The 21,579-nt window shown below is 42.5% G+C and overlaps 1 protein-coding gene across 1 annotated transcript in view; it reads right to left on the bottom strand.

Moving 5' to 3' along the window:
- The window catches only part of LOC124604371 (GATA-binding factor C-like), a 652,859-nt gene extending 631,584 nt beyond the window's left edge, over positions 1-21,275 (bottom strand). Inside the window, exon 1 of the mRNA XM_047136473.1 lies at positions 21,056-21,275. Within this exon, the coding sequence (XP_046992429.1) occupies positions 21,056-21,083 (28 nt within the window). The 5' untranslated portion in view covers positions 21,084-21,275. The remainder of the gene's footprint in view (positions 1-21,055) is intronic.
- Positions 21,276-21,579: the final 304 nt, after the last annotated feature.

The raw sequence follows: 21,579 nt of genomic DNA, 5'->3' as shown, positions 1-21,579 counted from the left end.
TTATGCGCTTCCCATGTGATTAACTGTAAATAAACGCTTGCACGACTAAAGTATTTGTGAACGTCTGTTACTTATCTGAAATGGATTTTTTGGTACGGCTGATTTGCATCTACCGCAACCAGGAAGAAAGTTTTCTGAAATGTGAGTTGCCTGTTTCACGAATGACGTGAGCGCACTCCTGGCATATAGTGTATGAGTGCCTGCACAGCTGCAAATCGTAACGCGCGGGAAAGCCGGCAGCAATGATCCAGACATGAAACCTCGCCACTCAGATGAGCCGTGGCACAATTACACACTGACGCACGGCTACTGTTACGTAAAATACCGGGCACAAGGAAAGCACTCTGTTAACGCGAAATGGACAGTGCAAATGTGCTGAAACTGAACAGCTGCTGTCTAACATCATGATCACCGTTGCCCGCTACAAAACTGCTACTAACGTAAAATAATAAACACAAGCTGGATTATAGATACAGATGTTACTTACTTAGTTGAGTACTCTGCGCACCTAGTTTTCTCCAAACTCCCCTCACCGTTTAAACTAGTTTGTTACACCTGCTGCCATGCCGTGCTCTCAGTAGAATGACTTTGTTGATCTTCCCAGTCCCACGCTCATAGGCGTGTCAGAATGGCTTCGCAGACTTCCACCCTTCAGTTGTTTATAGACCGTTCTCTTTCTTTTCATCCCGCGGGTATCTACTATACTAATCGTTCGGAGTAAACTCACCAAAGCCACTTTTCTGAGTTGTGCAAACCACCTTGCCCAGTTTTCAACTGTCTCTGTAACATCAGTTTCAGATCCCATTCTCTCTCTTCTTTGTTGGTTTCTCACACGATCCTTTCCCGTTACTCCAAAGATGCATCTCCAGTATTAGATTTTCGTTGTATTTATTTTCTTGATATTCATGTTTGCACTTCTCCATATTTCTGCCTCATATAATTTATATACTTCCTCAGACGCCCTATTGGCGTTAGAAAATTCTTTGTCTTCAGCCATTTGTAAAGTTCGCCCATATGGGTAAGACATTATCAACTGTACCAGTGAACCAAACAAAAACGAATATGACAGTCAACATGTGAGCTACAAAGCCGACGGATCTTATAGAACTTACTTGTCTCATAATTCAGAAGTGGCGTGTGCGATTAAGTCGTACCGCCAAGCATCTCCCTAATATTGACAACGGACGAGAGGGTGACCTTACAAAAAAAAAAAAAAAAAAAAAAAAAAAAAAAAAAAAAAAAAAAAAAAAAAAAAAAATCACGGGAAAATGTCATTTTGAATACCAATTGACAAAATTTAACGACCGGGGACCCGATCTTACACGTTTTCTTCGCCAGAAATCCATGATTCTTCCACTTCATCCTTGGTTTCAGACTTTTATGTATCTTGTAGGTAATTCAGTCGGTAGTGAAAATTGAATGAAATGAACCAGAGACTGCAATTCTAAACATTATTTCCATACATAAGTGATCTCGCTTATTGAGCACGCTCCTCGTAAGGAAGTGACGGAAGGGAAACTATTGCGTCAATAGTATAATATCTTGGAAGACTTCAGATGTAACCTATTGCTTTCTTAAGCATTCGGCAAGAAACTTTCCTGAGTCGAAAACCAGAATCATCTGTCAACTCAATCTTCTATCGGAATTCTAATTTCTAAAGGACCTGTTATAGCTGAGAGCCATTTGGGAATAACATACACGGCAACAGTACAGTGGTAGATGCCTTAAATTGTTCACAACGTACGATATATTCTTATTTTAATATGGATACATATTCTGCTATTTTCGCATACACACACACACACACACACACACACACACACACACACACACGCGTGCGCGCGCGCGCGCGCACACAGAAAGAAAGAAAGAAAGAAAGGGAGAGAATGCATGTGCTGGAATTCTCCTCATCTAAGTGACAGATCCTACGTCCGTGACTGTTGTTAAGGTCAGGGGGGCTACTTACTGCGTGCAAGCGTCGCTGCTTTTGGTTACTACAGTTGCGCTGCAGAATGTGGCAGTAAAAAAAAAACAAAGACAGGAGAGTGGGGAAAAAGGACACAGAAATATGTTTACTTTGTAATTTATGTACAATTTAAAAGAAAAGCCGTCTCCCTGTAGCTGAGTCAAGAAATCGGTTTAAAAAAAATTGGGAAGCTTGAACATGACCGGAATAGTAGAAGTTATCGGCTCTACATTTTTTACTATTCCAAGAAATGTTAAGTCAGAAATTTATATACGTTAGCGTGAAAGTGACTAAGCTGCTAATGAAGTTAATAGAATTTTCTTTTAATGAATTACAGAACACAGATTCAGTGTTTTACAATAGCACTGAGAATTTGAAGTTCGCTTCATTCAGTGACCGAGCGAGGTGGCGCAGAGGTTAGTCCTCTGGACTCTCATTCCGGAGGACATAGGTTCAGATACGCGTAGCACGATCCTAAACCATTCCAGGCAAATACCGGAGTGGTCGCTTCCAAAGGGCACGGTCGATTTCCTTCCACATCCTTTCGCAAGACGAGCTTGTACACCGTCTCTAATGACCACACTGTCAACGGGACTTTAAACCCTTATCCCCCTCCTTTTTCCTGTCAGTGACATACTATTACTTCTCTTTGGCTACATAATTACCATAAAGAACAGAAAAACCTTATTTTTTCTCTTCAGGAAGTTTGTGAGAAGCTTACGTCTAACTAATCTTGCATCACTCCATTTGAGCTGAAAATCCTGATTAGCGATGCTCTCCCGTTTGATATTATTTCTTTTATGTTGAGACATTAGAAATGTATGTGAATTCCTAAGGGACCCAACTGCTGAGGTCATGGGTCCCTACACTTATACGCTACTTAAAATAACTCACGTTAAGAGCGACACACACACCCGTGCTCGAGGGAGGACTCGAACCTCCGGCGGGAGGGGCCGCGCAATCCGTGACATGGCGCCTCTAACCGCACCGTCACTCCGCGCGGTTGGTATTAGACACCACTATAAATAATACTTATAGATTTGTACATTGTTTAAGATGTTCCTATCCACCCAGAATCTCAGCACTCTTTTCTTAGAAGCCTGTTTCCTTCTCTCTATTCAGCCCTTTTTTGCTTCATGGAAGTCTCCAAAACTGTCGGTAAGTTATCTGTACGTCAATCGATTGGAAATCCCGTTTTAATCTACCATTGCCAAATAAGTGTTCGGAAGAAAATTGCGTGATACTTGCGGTCTAGTGTCCAGAATTAAAAAAAAAAAAAAAAAATTGTCTAGTTAACTACTTCTCGTCCAGTCTCTAGTAGGCGTACACAGAATATTTTATTCGGATACTACTACGTACTTGCACGAAGCCTACTCTAAACTCATGGGACGCCTTATTTGCAAAGGGCCTTCTCTTTAGCTCGTCCCTTTCCTCTATTTGCACGTCTACTTCTACCTACATCCATATTTCGCAATATCAATTTAAAGCGTATGGCAGAGGGTACTTTCCTCTTTCCATTTGTGTATGGAGCGCTGGAAGAATGCTTATATGCGTCTGTTCTCAGTGTTATTAGTCTAATTGCCGCGATCCTCTCTAGGGCAACATGTACGGATCTCTAGTGTATTCCTACCGTGCTCGCCATCAGAACCGCAACACCACGAAGGCGGCATGCAACTAAAGTCAGATTGGCATGTAGTGTACAGCACGCTAGGATGTGCGAATCATAAGCATTTCCGTGCAATCGCACAACATAGGATGCAGTAACGCCATCTACTTTTTTGTTTCATAAGGAAAGATTAGACAGTGCATTTCTCATTCAGTAATCGCATCTGCATGTTGCTGGGTTTTTGACAAGACTAGTTTATGCCACGTGCAAGACAGAGAACCGTCTACGAACGCTTGTCGGAATCCCACAATTGGGAGTGTTACAGTTTCATGCAGACCACCTCTTTTTATAGCTTTGCTTTGAAAGTAATGTCTCAGTTTAGTTCCACTTGTGATGGCCTTCATTTAAGTATCCTACGTTCTACGAAAAGCAGCAGCAATCAGTGCGGGCTGAAGCCTCTTATTAGTGAAAAAAAAAGAAATGAGAGAAGAAAAGTCAGTGGAAGGCAGCATTACGGTAGTTATATATTTTAACACGAATGTACGGAACTGTAGGTCTGTTTCTGCGGCGCGTGAGCCGTAGAGGAATCAGCCACGATTCAGACAGTTCGCGTGACGGAGGAGAAGCGAACGAGGCAGATTGTGGTGTACGGGAAGCGGTTTAATATCGGCGCCGTCGGGACACAAGCCGGTGCGTGCTCGGTGACGAGGGCGGGCATAAATCTCCGAGAGGACGCAACGAGCGCCGCTTAATGTGATGCCGTGCCACCACACGGGCTGCCCGCCGCTTCTGCTCCGACGACGCAAATTAGATTCAGCTATTAGTATGACAAACAGTCTATTGAAAGACGCCAACATGTGGAGACAGCGCCTCTGAAGGACGGGGATCGTCCGAGGAGTATTTCCGATATTGCTTTACCCTTCCCCATTATACGTGAATACTCTGCAGGACCAAGTAAGTGATACCGGAGAACACGACTCGACAAAAGTAATACGTACATAAAAACTTTTTGTTTTTGTTTTGTTATGATCCTTTGTATAGATACAAATAATTTTCATATCATACTTTGAGGGTAATGAACTTCAATTTCTATTCTTTCGCCGAGGATGGGCAATTATTTTCATTATGAATGACGGCCAGTTTGCAGGCGTCTGTGCTATGTGTCGTTATCAATGGACGAGATGGAATTATCAAGTCTACAGATTTTTTTTTTTTTTACTTGAACAATTTACTTGGTGCAAATTAGCATTTTCGGTAGCAACGACAAGGCAGTGAGATGGCTGCAATCACAACGTCTACGCTGCTCATAATAATAATTGCTCAACAACGTAAGTATAGCTGTCTTGCTGGAAAATTAGAGTGCGGTTTGCCAGACCGCCATATTATTAATAGTTTACAGGTGCTTTAATAGGAAGCATTCTATATACGCGTCGATATGATTCCGTGCCCATGGTGTTTATAAATTAGTTATACAGAAGTAACCTTTCTTACTGAAAATGGTAAACATCTTCCGGAAATGTTTGATATAGCGCTGAATGCAGTATGTCATCAAGTCTCATTCCCGTCTGAACTGTTAGTTCCCTACGTTCCCGCTAGATAGCATGCACGAATGAGTGATTCCAAAAGTCATCATGGTGTCGTATAACAAGTGCAGAGCACTCGCACTGTGTTTATGGTTTCATGAATCAAAATCCGCTACTGCAGTCCAGAGACAATTCGGGACTAAATTTCGCAGATATTAATTGGTACAATCGTTTCGCCGAAACTGACTGTGTATCACATTGGACGCCTGGTCAGTGTCGGCCTGCAGTATCTGGAGCAGCTCTTGAACAAGTTCGGTCGTCTACATTCGGAGTGAATCAACTAAACGTGCCAGCTCACAAAGGAATACGTCTACTATTTCTTTTGGAAGCTTTAAGAGGAAGTGACAGAGATAAACGAGCCGAGTTTTGTACAGAAATGTTTAAGAAAATGCAGACTGAAGATGATTTTTTTTAATAAAATTGTGTTCAGTGACGAAGCCACGTTCCATACATGTGGTAAAGTGGATCGGCACAATGTTCAGATATGAGGTGAGCAGAAACTCCACCACATCATCGAACATATACAGGACTCGCCTAAGGTAAGTGTTTTTTTGCGCTGTAAGCTGTAACAAGATTTACTGTATTTTCTTTTTAGTCGAGCGAACTGTAAATGGAATATCTTACCTGGACATGCTTGAACATCATCAATGCCTCTGTTACAGCAGGATACGGGCACAGAATTTATTTCCCAGCAAGATGGCGCGCCATCACGTCATCATCGTGAAGTTGTCGCGCATCTCAGCGGGATTATTCCGATTTGGATTGGAAGTGGTGCAACAATATCCTAGCTATCACGATCACTTGATTTAACCGCAGTGGACTTCTGTGTACGGGGATACGTTAAGGACAGAGTATTTGTTCCACAGCCGCTGGGAAACGTCGACGAGCTGCGACAACCGATAACAGAATCAGTTGTCACGACACATCAAGACTTGCTTATTCAGGTAGGAAACTGATTACAGATGAGGCATTTGTCGTGTTACGGAAATAGCGGCTCAACATTTGAGTGGTTCAAATGGCTCTGAGCACTATGGGACTTAAAATTTAAGGTCAACAGTCCCCTAGAACTTAGAACTACGTAAACCTAACTAACCTAAGGACATCACACACATCCATCCCCGAGGCAGGATTCGAACCTGCGACTGTAGCGGTCGCGCGGTTCCAGACAGTAGCGCCTAGAACCGCTCGGTCACCACGGCCGGGTGAACATTTGAAATAAACCTTGAAGATGTATTGCATTCACTGCCGTATCAAACGTTTCTATAAGTTACTTACCTTCTCACACTTCAAGGTTACTTTTGTATAATTAATCTGTCAACCCCCTGCACTCCTGGAGAAGATTTCACGGAAATCGCCATGTATCTGGAGCTAAAACTGTTTCATTGCACCATTAAAATGGCAGTGTATAAAAATAACTTAATGGAGTACTTATAGCACCGAAAAATAATAATTTAAAAGATTTAGCTTAACTACCAAACGTCCTTCTGCCGATTTGATTGCATTCTTCACTTTCTATCCAAAAACGCGCGTACGTTTTTGGACGTCCTCTCTTATTCATACTGAGTGTGTAGCAATTTTAGTAAAGCTTGCGACCAACACTTGAGCTACAGATTTAGTTATAAAGGCAAATTCCTATAAAAATATGACGAATGAAACAATAGGGCGCTGGTGGCTAATGAATAAACGACGCGCAACGTCTTAAATTATTCGCAGGGCTTCGTCATAGTGAATGAATGCTCCCAGGCCTGCAGCTAAAGGAGACTCTTCCAAGCACAGGGAAATCTCAGTCTGTTCGACATCTCCGAGCATTTTGTTAGTAAAGGCTACATCACCAACCACTGTAACGCCAAGTATAAAGAGACACTGTTTTTCATGGGGCTACCATCAGCCGATGTAACTTAGACCTATGAAAAACAGAACAAAATTTCGCTGGAACTGATTTATTGTGAACTGTCTCCCTATATATTTACTCATCCCCTTGTACACGCATTGTAGTTTTCATCCTCGCACTTCTCCTCCGGTCACTAATAATGAAGTAAGGTTAACGTCCCTATAACTAAGATCACGTTTGCTTCTGACCGCTAACACGTTACATCGACACTGAAGACGGTACTCTACCGTAAATCGTTGATTAGTTATCAGCGATAATGAAGTTAACCTATGGCTCTTTTTACCCTCTTATTCGCCAGTGCAGTTGGTCTCAGTCCCTCTCAAACTTTTCACAAATATCCAGTGGCGAACAGTGCTGTGTATTCAACAAGATATTTTACGCTCCTGTTAATCGTTTTGTAGAAGAAATAAACGAAATTAGCCACGATTGTCGGCTCGTTTACAACCACACCGAGAGCGACAGCGTCCGATATCGCAAAATACGATAAAGCTGGGCGATGTTTGTCGCCGCAGCTCTTCTCTTTTGCCGCCCACGCGTGTCACATCCAGATCGCGCCGGGCTGTATTTCATGTTTTTAATTCGCGTCGAGGGGTAGAATCTACAATGAACTTTGCGAAACACTGCCCCGGTAGGACATTCGGTATGTTTATTTATATATTTGTGCTCACTGTGTTTCGCTTTTGTTTGGCAACGAGGCATATTTGCAGGACGGGGTGAAAAAACGAGGAAAGCTGACTAAATGCACGACTTCGAATCTGTGCGGATAAAAAAAAAAAAAAAAAAAAAAAATATGGGGAGAGGAGGAGGGGGACGTAGCTTAAATTACCAGCATAAACAAATTTATGAATTTAATCTGGCAGTAATTTGTGAAACTTTTGTATGTGACAGGGATTGGACGGACGTATTTGTGTATGAATATCGGATGTGACAGACAGACCTGTCCGAGCCCGATAGCGCTATGTTTTCGACGAAAAATTATCGAGTGAGTAACATACCATCTGCGCTTGAAGCTCAAGAACGAACTCCGTCTGTGTGTGTCCTAGGGATAGTAAGAGGACTTGGGTAACTCACAGACTGTGTGTAACATGTACGTACGGAACCGTCCGGATGACATATTTAATGGAGGAAGCGAAAACACATATTGTATAACACACAGGGAACATACTACCAGGAGTCGAAAAAAAGTGCTGCTTCAGTTAACGGCCTTTATTGATCAAGGGGATACTCACGAAAACGTAACAACTGCTATTGCATTTAGATAACATTCTCGCTTGGCTCACTTTTAGCCTCTCGTTTAACTGCAAATAAATACTTTGGGAGTTGCCATTAATACAATTTCTTTGACTGCTGTGGAAATATCCATCAGCAACTGATAAAATGAGTAAGCTGCGAACAAACTATTTGATCTACATGAGTAATGGCATGCGCTCAGACTTTCGAAAGAAAGCAACGTGTTATAAGAATTGATTGTATTATTTCACGTTCTTTCGGAAATTTCTGCCCACGTTTACTCTGTAAGGCAGTCTTTCGCTTAATATATATTCTTTCCACTGAATAAACTTTAATACACGCAAAAAAATGGCTCTGAGCACTATGGGACTTAAAATTTAAGGTCATCAGTCCCCTAGAACTTAGAACTACTTAAACCTAACTAACCTAAGGACATCACACACATCCATGCCCGGGGCAGGATTCGAACCTGCGACCGTAGCGGTCGCTCGGCTCCAGACTGTAGCGACTAGAACCGCACGGCCACTCCGTCGGCCGGCTTTAATACACGCATATATTACATGGGAAACAGTGGAAGACGTATTGTTAAGGCGATCTTTGGAAGCTGTTTGTTAATTAAATAATGCGTCGTGCAATAAATACGATCGACGCTTGATGCTCTGACATTACCGTCAGAAAATTGATCTCAAAAACTGCCACACAAACTCTGGAATTTGTTTACTGCGTGACTTCCGAAACGAAAATATTGGAAAAAGCATTGTATGGAAGCACGTCAGCTTCCCATCAGACACAGCAGCAGTAAAACTAATTATTTCAGATAGCGCTACCTAACAGTGTTAGTGAGGGGGAGTACATCAAGCTGTTTTTCTGCCTACAGGGAATAATCTAAAATGCCAACTAAGGAGTAAAATAAACATCTGAGAGGTGAAATTATTTTTTGAATATTAGTGTCCTGCCGGCAAAGTGGTTAATACAATCGGAACAATATTAACAGTGGAAGAAAGGAGAGCGAATCAGCCGAATCATCCCATATAGACTATCGCAAGAACATTTCGTAACCAACGAAAACCCAACCAGAGACGGTTCTTTTCGATCTTCCCTCGTGCCCAATACCATTCAAGTGTCTTGTGCAGTGCTGCACTTCACCCCCTCACTTATAGCCGATCTATTAGACATAAAGATGTCGGAAGACAAAGAGTTACAGAAAACAAGGTCATAACAGACATTAGAAATTAGCTTTTGAATTTCAGTTTGTTGTCTTTCTAGCCGACCTTCCGCAACCGCTAAAACAGGAACGTGATGAGACTAGGATATGATAATGGGCAGCGTCAACCCCTAAACATCATTTTGGAGAACTTCTGCAACTACAACGCACGGGCATCGGGGCTTGTGACGTATATTGAAAGACGGACGGTAAACAAGACAGAATGCCCACCGTCTGCGACATAATCAGAGAAGGTTGACGGACTCGCAGATCATTCGTGTGAGGATTCCCAGGGTGCCGTATTTCAGAGATGGGGCACTGTTTGCTGTGAACACAATGCCCCAGTGTGAAGTGAAAGTACGGGATTGCCACAGCTAAGAAGGGAACACAGTGTGGATATCTGCTTTAAACGATCAGAGGTTAGTGGCGGAAAGATATTATTCCTGTTAACATTAAATAGAGATGATAAGAAAAACCGAACGCTGAGACTAGCGCATCGAGTACTCTTTACAAAGTCATAATATGTCCTGTGCTTTCCCGAAGATATAAATAATCGACAGATTAATACACGCCGTGTATATCGCCTTTGCTCCAATAACTATCGTATACCAAATTTGACACGTTTAATCAACATAAGCGTTGTAAAGAATTGGGTATTCTGAACCACTAGCTTCTTTCCACAATTTTACTTGTACGTTGCACAGAAACTTATAGTACAACACAATAACTACAATACGAAATTCGTTTGAAAGTCTGAGGCGAAAGCTTACGGATATGAAGCTGTCCACATACCTCATCCTTTAATCTAATGTCATAAGCTTATCTGGCATGGGTAAATTCACATTCATCTCAGTGGCATCTCTATTGAAACCGTGGAGTGTGTGAATCTGAACAATTCAGACTCAGGAAAGATCGCAGGAAGTCTGCGCATAGCATTGGAGTCTTCCTATTCTCATGTGCTTGATGCGATAGCGTAAACAGGATGTTGCCATCGATTTAATAATTTCTATTACAATAATCATTAGTTCGTCAGAGAGAGTACTAACTTTGCTGAAACACTTAGCCATTGATTGACTGGCTGTTCCGTCAGTTCTTGGTAGAATATTTTATAAAGGAGTGATATTCTTAGCCATTCAATTTACTTTTTATTATACAATCATGTTCAGAATAGAAACGGTCAATCACTTTTACATTGACCTCATTAGCGCTAAAGAATTAACTCCAGATATTACTGCCGCCCCTCGAGGTACATCACCGCTGTCGATACTTTGGCTTCACATTTACTGTCGAGGGATAACAGATACAATAAAAGGGAAAATTGACCCCTAGGAAACATCTATCTTTTTTTCCAGTGGGGCAGCAAAGATTTTCACAAACGGAATAGAAAATTGTTTTTCGTAGACCTACAGAAATTATGAATACCCGCAGAGAATTTTATATGTTTACTCTAGCACCTTAATAGCTGAGGAAAGTGTATACTCCAATGTCACACCTCCACCCCACTATTAAATTTAAACACACGGTAAGCGGGCACAACAAAACTTAGGAACAGTCCAAAATGAAACACTTTACCAATGAAGAAAATAAGAAAAAAACATGGACAGAACTGTTATGACGCTATGTTTTTGTTCTCTCGTGAATGTGAAGTCTTACTAAGCTATCTCAAATGGTACGCCATGTATCTGAGCAATTTAGCTTGAGTAATCCAATCTTTCGGCATTTATCTGCACGAATGTCGAGTACAATACAAGAAAATACTTCACTATCTCATTACAGCCACACAAAAACGGGAAAATCCTGGAGCGAACATGTGGGAATGGTATAACATTGTTAAATAAAATTCTTTGTTGCTAGTATACAGTTGCTCGTATTTCGACTCAAAGGATACTGTTACAATTATTTGTAACCGAGTTGAAGCAATTTTTTGCCCACCAACAGAAAGCGGCCATGAGCGGACTGTGTGAGAGACGGTGCTAGCAATCACAATAAAATACTTTCCTGACCATCCTACACTAGTGGTCGAAGAGCCACCACATAGTCCGAACTTAATCGTTACAGTATGATACGTTTCATCATATCGTTATCTTACGTTACATCTACTGCACCTTCCTGTCTGTTTCAGTTTAAAATTACGTTCGGCATATATGAAGTCGCATTCTGCCTGTTACATGATTCTGCATTTTAGTAAAACACTCTAATCTCGCACCATTCGCAAAGTTTGCTGTACAACAAAGCACAAACCCTAGTTAAGACGGTGTTCTATCGCTGACATAACTGAGAACTAACCTGTTTTGTTGGAGGAAATCGAATAATACCCTACCTGTAAACACAGACAACCTACAGTTCCAGTATTACTAATAGCAAAATTTAAAGTAATTTCCATACGATTCTATATAGAAACGAATGAGTAGTGATCGATCGCCACCTGATTTTTCATCCGCTTTCGTTTTTCTTCTAGATTCTGCAGAAACTGAATTATTATAAAACGAACACCTGCATCTAACTGAAGTCCGAAAGACGTGCGCAAGCCGCTGACGCCACTTCAGATAACCGATTATCAAGAGATTCTTGCATCAAGAGCGTCTCTGTGAGTTGACCAACAGCCTTCCTCGATAACGACGGACTGTTCTTTTTTTGCGGTGAAGGACACAGCAGTTGGGCGTTATAATTTGTAAAGATTTTTAATCCTACGCTTCACACATTGCTGCCAGCTGCTACATAACAAACGCTCCCGACTTGGTTGTCTAAAACAAAATGTCAGCGATTAGTCAAACAGACTAAATTGGGCAATCGCCCTCGCAAATTTCTGCCATAAATCAAACCAACGTGACGATAGCGTACGGCATATTTAAAAATGAAATAAATCTGTTTACAAAAGAATTAATGAATAGCACCAGAAAAACAAAAATGTAATTCGACGATCGAAGTGAAATTCAGCACATAATACGTGTACGGAATTATTTTTGTGGTTTCATCCGCATAACAAAATCGATAGTTTAATTCGTTTTAAAGCCACACGTTGTCGATTAATACAAATAAATAAAAAATTAATGAAAATCAGGTGTTCTACGTTAACTGCCGTAAGTTATGCTAGTGCCACGTGCAGCAAGCTGGTTACGCTATGCTGTGAAGTGCACTTTTACAAGAAAGTCGAGGTGTCGGAACAAAGGCGCGAGCGCGGTCGCTGACGCACAGTACGCCAACCGGCCGTTTCCTTTCCGGTGGAGCTGTTAGCACGAGTCCTGAACGAGAACTGCACCACTAATGCATGGTGCAATGCAACTGCCTCAGCTAAGGGGAAGGGCAACTTCCTAACACGGCGTCGTATTCGCCAGCTTAGTACAGACCTGCTATTCGCAGACTTAGACACACGAAATTTTCCTTTTAAGCATCTCTAGATAAAAAGAATCTGAGGACAGTTTTTAGAAATGAATTAGCTGAACAGTATTAAATACGTTTAGTAATCTGAAACGCTATAAGAGACTCGGTCTTCCAAGTGCTTGTTACCCTCTTCAGTGCTGTTCAAACAGACTTCTACGTATCTTCGCGATAATCATAAAATTTGGCAGCTGTGGTTATTGTTGCAGGAGACTTTATACTCCTCAGAGGGAGATAAATTTTCTGAATATATGATCTAGATAATGTAGTGAACAGTCACTTTCATTCTTCAACTTTTAGTCCGTGCTGACTTAGCACATGGATTCCACGTCACCTTATACACTGCCGCCGTTCCCAAAAGTGCGTTTTAATGCATGCAATAACATCGACTCCTCCTATTATACTAAACTAGATCTATGGACTTTGTACTGCGACAGCTCACATAGCACCGTTGTTTCTATTCGTGAACATTTAAATATCAAAGCAAAATCGGTAAAACAGGAGACACGTGTTTTACTTTATATTTTGCTAACTCAATCCTCTGAAAACAAGCTTTCTACGAAGTGGCAGTACAAGATCACAACATCACATAAATGAGCAGTATAGCTTAAATCACTTGCAACGACCTATTCTATTCAGATATAACATGCGGTCTTATAGAATTTTAGCAGTTGCTGCCCCGTGGGGTGTAGCCGTGCGATCTTAGGCGCCTTGCCACAGTTCGCACGGCTCCTCCCCCCCCCCCCCTCTCCCCCCCGTCGGAGGTTCGGGTCCTCCCTCGGGTATATATATATATATATATATATATATATATATATGTCTGTGTGTGTGTGTGTGTGTGTGAGTGTGTGAACCATAACCGCTGGACGTGGATTTGATCTCGCTCTTCGAATATGGACTCAGCATCTACATCGGTACACAATTTCGGCATCCACTGCAGTTCAATGGATCGGTAGGAGTTTGTGTCCATGGGGCCATTTTCATCACTGCAAAGCTGTCCCCGCACCGGCATATTCAATCAGCGGTAATACGTCTTCCGTAGAAGAGTCAAATAGAACGCTTCCTCGCAGATTTCATTTATGCACGTCCCTCTTCTGTTGTCTAATGCGGTGTAAAAACACATCTTTTTCACACTTGTTACCAGCGTAATGCATTCTGGCTAGTTTCAGATTCTCGCCCCCTCATGTGATGCGTGTTACTGAAGACAGTTTGCCTAACGCAGCCAGTTACCACTAGAACAGATTTCTTATGGTGCCACTTCGGGCACGGCGTAAGATATTGGGTAAATTTGAAGTATAGTTAGCAGTTTGCGGCAGATAAGTCAGCTGGTGGTGAAGGCTGCTGACCCTCGGACTTTGCGATACCTGTGAATGAAGATAAATACTGGCACGGTGCCAAAACTGTGTGTGTCGTAACAGAAGTTTCTTGTAATAAGCAGTCACCGGTAGCCACTCGCAGATGGTGACTGATACTGTAATTATACAATCGCAAAGAACTAAGTACGTTCACCTTTTTCATAACACGCACAGTGTTTTTATCTCCTGTTACTCGCTCTCTTTATGACGACAAAAAGTCACACACTAAGATTAAGAAAGCAATTCTATCAACGTAGCCGCCTAACAGGCACAATTATCTGAATAAAATATGCTTGGTACGTACAGGACACATTTTTCCACGCCACTAGGTTGGCAATGCTTTCCAGTGACGTAACTGAGACGTGCAGCGTAATCCGTTCAATGAAGTGCTGCATCTACAATTCCCGGTGGTTTTAGTTTCGCAAGCGATAGCACTGCATGCTGCTTGGCGAGCTCTCCCACCAAAGCCTCCCACCGTGCGGTAGGCCGCGGGAACAGCTCTTAATATGTGGTGAGGCTGGCACATGCAGACCAGGCAATTCGACTGATTGCAACAACTAAAAGTAACGACTATGTTCAGGGCCCTCTTTGATTATTCTCAAGTCTGCACGACATGCAATAGACATTTGCCGAGTTGATTACAGAGGTTACGGGTGAGTCCTCCGCCGTCTCGCATTAGAGATGAACGTGAAGTGGGTATCAGCTGAAACCTGTATTACTTCATGGAGAAATTGTACCCTGCGAAATTAAATTTGTTTCCGGACAAATTTTTATGTTTTGATGTGACCTGTCCTCGGTGGGCCATCTGAAAATCAACGGTTCCTTAACATACTTCAAAGTGCAGTTGAATAATAGTGCCTTTAGCCATTGTTTCTTGAAGAGTAATATTTTACAATTTCTACTACTTTTTACTGCTGACGTATGTGATACTTTAGCGGATTAAAAACATCTTTTAACTAGAAATATCCAAAATAGATAATGATGCCGTACCGATAAGGTAAGCGATAATTTGAAAATATAGTGCACTTATAACGAGGAAGTGTAAATGTTGCCACAGGTACATCAGCGGCTGTGTAGCAGCGGACGTCATAAAGGAATTGTATTTATTACGTAAAACTCTCTTCCGGAGTTACTAAGTTCGTCGAACAGTTTTCAGTCTACAAAAAGGTGCGAATCTAAATGGTAGAAACTGCAAAAAAAAAGCAAGTTACCCTTATTTGCAGCTGTTAAAAATATATTTCCAAGGCATTACACGAAATGCCTTTTCCGAGTTCATACGACGCACATAAAATTACTGTATTTTCGATCACATCAAAAGATATTCAGAAATCTGCAGGAACATGTACAGGTTGTCGTAAGCAACGTTTGCTTCCTTCGAGCTATGTTGGTGATCAGATATTGTTTCCAAAAAAGGGTTTTTCCTCATTCTGCACGCACTACCACAACAAAAGTTACAAACCATTACCAGAAATGGGACTGTGGATGTACCGCATTAATTTTGAACTAATCTTATCACACTGAAGTGCACCTCCCCTGTCAAGTAAAATATCGTATCCTGGTAAAGTTAATTTTTGTTAGAAACAATTATTGGACGGAAGCGCTTTAAAATGCTCCCAAGAATTAGACACAGCGAGAAATTATTTATTTTCGAAACTCATATCACTACAAGCACTCCTGTTAGCAAGATCTATGATGCACTTGCTACAGCGCCAAACTGTGTAAATGTGTACATCGGCTTATCCTCAGTGCTACCAACAAGCAGCTGTCGTATGAGAATTGGTATCGGTCTACACGACGATCATTGTATTTTCTACGAGATGTGAGAAACAAAACGCGCGAAAACAAATATATTAGAGTAGCAACAGATATATGCATGATTTATTTAGAACATTCTTGCCCAGGAGTTTGCATTTAACTACGCGTTTATGGTACTTGGTGTAACACATAAACCGAAGGAATTTCAGTACAGCTACAAAACAACCTTGGAGTTATTTCTATCTAAAATTTACGGACTTGTAACCTCTGACCAATGTGACAATATACGTATCTTGCGGCATTTTTTCTCGTCGATCCTCGTATATTAGACAACTCTCGTTCCACTTTCTGCAGAGGGCACTATCTGATATGAGCAAATAAGATTTTCCATGAAAAACAATAGAATGTGAACAAAAAACTCTCTTTACGTTGAAGAAATGTAAACCACATTAAGAAAGTTAAACTGGAGACATCTTTATCTAGTTGCTCATCACTCACACCCGCCCAGGTAAAAAGAAATGGCATTTAATTCGCTACCACTGGACATATAACGCCATCAGCGATACATTTCATACAGTTCTTCGACCATTAATTTTATAACCATCTCTAATTTACAGCCACAACAATAGCTCGTCTCTTCGTAATTTTATCGGATTTGTGTAATTTCAACGCAACTCACTGTGTTGATAACAAAATGTAAATGGCTGGAAATAACACCGGCGTTCTATGAATAGCGATTATCGTACTGCCTACAAAGATCACATACAGACGTAATTCGTCGCGGATGATTAAAAAAAATAAATCTAGTTCTACGAAGCGTATGCGTATCTCCGTATACAGCGGCTCGTTGGCTAAAATCCGTAGTGATTGCACTTGAATGTCAGACTCGTCTACGCGATTAAACAAGTGACAGTTCACTGTTAGTCATAAGTGTTCCACTCCACTTAGTTATTAAACAACGTCAGTAGTGGATTTTTGTGTTGGAATGTTGCGTGCGTGCAGTGCTGTATTTGTTCAGGACTAGTTAGTACAACCGAATAGTCTCGTTTTGGTCGTACGTATAATTGTTTATTATTCTAGACGTCACCAGTTGCTGCGAACGCCCAACAAACGATCGTAAAAAAATCGGCTTTTATGGTGTATTAAAAATAAATGAAACGAAAAGCGTGTGTCTAATGTAATACGATACATCCACTACGAGTGACATGACGCAGTATATTCGGTTTGGTGGTTGTAATACAGAGCTATTTCTTCCTTCCTTTTCGTTCCCGTCTATTTTTCAAACGATTAGTCGCTAACATGAGCAAAATACATCTCTGCTGCTGAGTCAAAAAAATGGCTCTGAGCACTATGGGACTCAACTGCTGAGGTCATTAGTCCCCTAGAACTTAGAACTAGTTAAACCTAACTAACCTAAGGACATCACAAACATCCATGCCCGAGGCAGGATTCGAACCTGCGACCGTAGCGGTCTTGCGGTTCCAGACTGCAGCGCCTTTAACCGCACGGCCACTTCGGCCGGCTGCTGCTGAGTCATTAGTCATTCTCGCTTGTCATGAAACATAAGAAGATTTTGTTCTCTGACCGTCGTCAAGCAGAGAAGCGCGCTCGTATTTCCATCTCGTTTCGCCACTAAATAAATGTAAGTCTGTATACGACACGTGTTACCTACATCATTGCAAAATATTGTGAATACTCAAATGCTATTCAGGCCGAAGCAGCAGCCTAGAAACCAAGTTGTTATAGAGAAGATTTTATTTTATTATACGAACCGTAAGAAAGGTCTCACTTACTTATAGAGATGAGTGTAAACTACAAAAACAATCATTTTCGTTAGTAAAATTTTGTTATTTTACCCATGCTAGACCCTATTTACCACCTTGGCTGTTTTTGAATTATGCGTTGATAGTGGAGAATGCAGTCACAAATACTTTTTAAAGAGTTTTATTTTAATACATGGCCGCTTTTCGCCCTATCATGCCCATATTCGAACGGCCACACTTGGTTAATTACATCATTAATTCATCAGCAGCAACGTACTTCATAACAATGTTTGAAAAGTTAGCGTCACTTTACGTGTAAAGCACATGTGTGAGGCGGAAAGTGACAAAAGGAATGCTGTGAAGTGCCTGTGTGAGGCAGTTGTTTGTGTAGTACGTGTGTTCTGTTTAAAATTAAACACTTCGTAAATCGACCCACAAATGCCTAATGACCCCAACGTAACAAAACGCTATTGACTACAACAAAGTTTAGTACGTATAACCCTCACATTCAATGCATAATCAACTGCATGCGCATTGTTATGTTTTTCTGTATTATCCAAGTCATCCCCACAGTATTTAAAGGCCCGCTAACTTCTCAAATATTCTTATGCAACAACTGAGCGGACGACATGGTTCTGATAAATGTAATACCCTAATTAAACAAGTGTAGCGTCCTGAAGATGACCATGACAGCCAGAATCTGGTCACGGCATTAAAGTAAACATTTTTAAAAGTAGTTTCGGCTGGTTGCGTTCTCCAGCAATAATCCACAATTAAAACTTTCGCGACGTCGTATTATACAGCATACCATTTCGACTACTTGCACGAGAGGGCGAAACGTTGGTACATAACCTAAAGCAGCAGTCATATTCACAGGAAAGCTCTGCTGAAAATGACGACCACGGAAATCTGCGCCCGCAATTATTTTTTGCCGTTGCCTTTTTGGGTATATTGTTGTTGTTTTTGTGGTCATCAGCCAGAAGACGGCTTTTCTGCAGCCCCCCCCCCCCCCCCCCCCTACGCTGGCCTCTTCATCTCTGCACAGATACGGCAAACTACATTCATCAGAAGCTACTTACTGTATTCAAACTTTGGTCACACTCTGCCATTTTTAGCTCACATACTTCCTTCAAATAGCAAGCAAACTATTTTTTGGTGCGTAATGCTGTGTCCTACCGACTGACCCTTTCTTTTAGTCAATTAGCGCCACAAATTTATTTCTTCCCCAATTCGATTCAGCACCCCGTCATTAGTTATTCGATCTACGTATGTCATATTCAACGTTCTTGTGCAGCGTCGCATTTCAAACACTTCTGTTTCCTCCATGTCTGAACTGCTAATCGTCGACGTTTCACTTCCGTACAAGGCGACACTCCAAAAACAAAATTCTTTCAGAAAAGACTTCCCAAAACTTTAATCTATATTCAATGTTGACAAATATATCTTTTTCAGAAACTGTTTTCTTGTTTATTATTTTTTAACGACATGTTGTTCGCTATCGACTGTACTTCTTACTATTGTAATTTGGACGTTACATCGTTTCCAAGGGGTAAACTGCAGTCTATATACAAAGTTCGACATTACACTGACATAAAGCATACTTGTTTCAGAGTTCATCCACGAAATATTTGGACTCAGAATTAAGAAAAGGTACTCGTGTGTTGATTCTTAAGGCTCAGAAATGGTTCAAATGGCTCTGAGCACTATGAGACTTAACTTCTGAGGTCACCAGTCCCCTAGAACTAAGAATTACTTAAACCTAACTAATCTAAGGAGATCACACACATCCATGCCCGAGGCAGGATTCGACCTGCGACCGTAGCGGTCGCGCGGTTCGAGACTGTAGCACCTAGAACCGCTCGGACACTCCGGCCGGCTCTTAAGGCTCAATCCAGATTTTTCGTAGATGTACTGTGAAGGACGTATGATTTTTGTCAGTAGAATGTCTGACTTCACTGCATATACTGGTTGCAGATTACCGCTTGAGAATGACGCGGGCGAAAACGCTACAGGAGTAACTGTTATAATATCGCATTCTACGGCGCACATGTCATTTAAAAAATTCTGCGAGACTAATTTCAAAACACGAAGAATTATCGTGCTGCTCTTGTCATTCATTGCCCGTGTACGTTGTGTATCACCTCCACTTCGAACGCCGCCAGTTTGCTGCTGAAATAGGAGGGCTATCCACAAAGTACATTACGTTTTGGAATTAAAAATAAATGAAGGATTGTAATTTTTTATTATATACAGATGAAAGCCACACTTAAATACTACTTTTCTACATAGTTGCCATTTAAATTAAGGCGCTTATCGTAGCGATGGACGAGCTTGGAAATTCCTTCGTCGTAAAATTCGGCCGCCTGCGCCTTCAACCACGTGGTTACCTCCTCTTGAAGCCGTGCGTCGTCATCAAAACGCTGCATAGCCAACCACTTCTTCATTGCTGGGAATAAGTGGAAGTCGCTCGGTGCCATGTCGGGACTGTACGGCGGATGAAGAAACAACTCCCACTTAAAAGATTCGAGAACTTCACGAGTGGCATTTGCCGTGTGGGCCCGGGCGTTGTCGTGAATCAGCAAGATCCTTGAGCCCAACTTTCCACTGCGCTTGTTTTTTATTGCTCTTCTGAGGTTGTGCAGAGTTTGGCAGTACCTTTGAGAGTTTATTGTAGTGCCTCTTTCCAGGAAATCCACAAAAATCACACCTTTTCTGTCCCAAAAGAAGAGGTAACCACGTGGTTGAAGGCGCAGGGCCGGCCGAAGTGGCCGTGCGGTTAAAGGCGCTGCAGTCTGGAACCGCAGGACCGCTACGGTCGCAGGTTCGAATCCTGCCTCGGGCATGGATGTTTGTGATGTCCTTAGGTTAGTTAGGTTTAACTAGTTCTAAGTTCTAGGGGACTAATGACCTCAGCAGTTGAGTCCCATAGTGCTCAGAGCCATTTGAACCATTTTTGAAGGCGCAGGTGGCCGAATTTTACGACGAAGGAATTTCCAAGCTCGTCCATCGCTACGATAAGTGCCTTAATTTAAATGGCAACTATGTAGAAAAGTAGTGTTTAAGTGTGACTTTCATTTGTATATAATAAAAAAAATTTCCAATACTTTATTTATTTTTAATTCCAAAACGTAATGTACTTTGTGGATAGCCCTCGTAGCAAAACTCTTCCACTATTTTCGGTGTGTAATTTTCTAATCTGATTCGGTCAGCGTCACCTGGGTACACCGAGCCACAAAAAGAGTTTCGGAGTGAGACGTGTGCGTGGTTGGGCGAGTACACAGGTTGACACTGTCGCGTGGAGACGGCAGAGGCGGCGCGACTCACCGTGGGAGGCGGTGTAGGGCGAGTGCATCTGCTGGTGGTAGTATCTGCGGTGGTGCGACCCGTCGGCGAGCCCCGGGTGGTGGTGCAGGAAGGAGGACACGTGCTCGGCGACGGCCGCGGCGGCGGCGGGGTCCTCGGCGCCGCCCAGCAGGTTGCCGGCCGCGTCCACGGCGCCCGCCGGCCCGCCGCCCGCCCCCGCGTCGTCGCCGCCCCCGCCGCCGCCGGGCGACACCTGGTGGCCGAAGCGCGGCGCCGGCGCCTCGTACCAGCGGTGGTGCTGGTGGCCCGCCTCGCTCGCCGTCATGTCCATGGCGGAGCCCTGGCGCTGCGCGGCGCTGCTCGGCGCTCAGGCGCGCATCATCGCGGCCGACTGCCGGCTTCCACCCTCTGCTGCTGCTGTTGCTGCTGCCGCTGCCGCTGCCGACCTGTGGAACACGAGCGGCGTCAGCGCACGCGCACCACTACTGACTCACCACGCACACAACCACGCCACACGAACCTTTACACTACCTTACATCCTGCAC

The sequence above is a fragment of the Schistocerca americana genome, chromosome 1, assembly GCF_021461395.2.
Source record: "Schistocerca americana isolate TAMUIC-IGC-003095 chromosome 1, iqSchAmer2.1, whole genome shotgun sequence".
NCBI lineage: Eukaryota > Metazoa > Arthropoda > Insecta > Orthoptera > Acrididae > Schistocerca > Schistocerca americana.
This window is presented reverse-complemented; position numbering and strand designations above follow the sequence as displayed.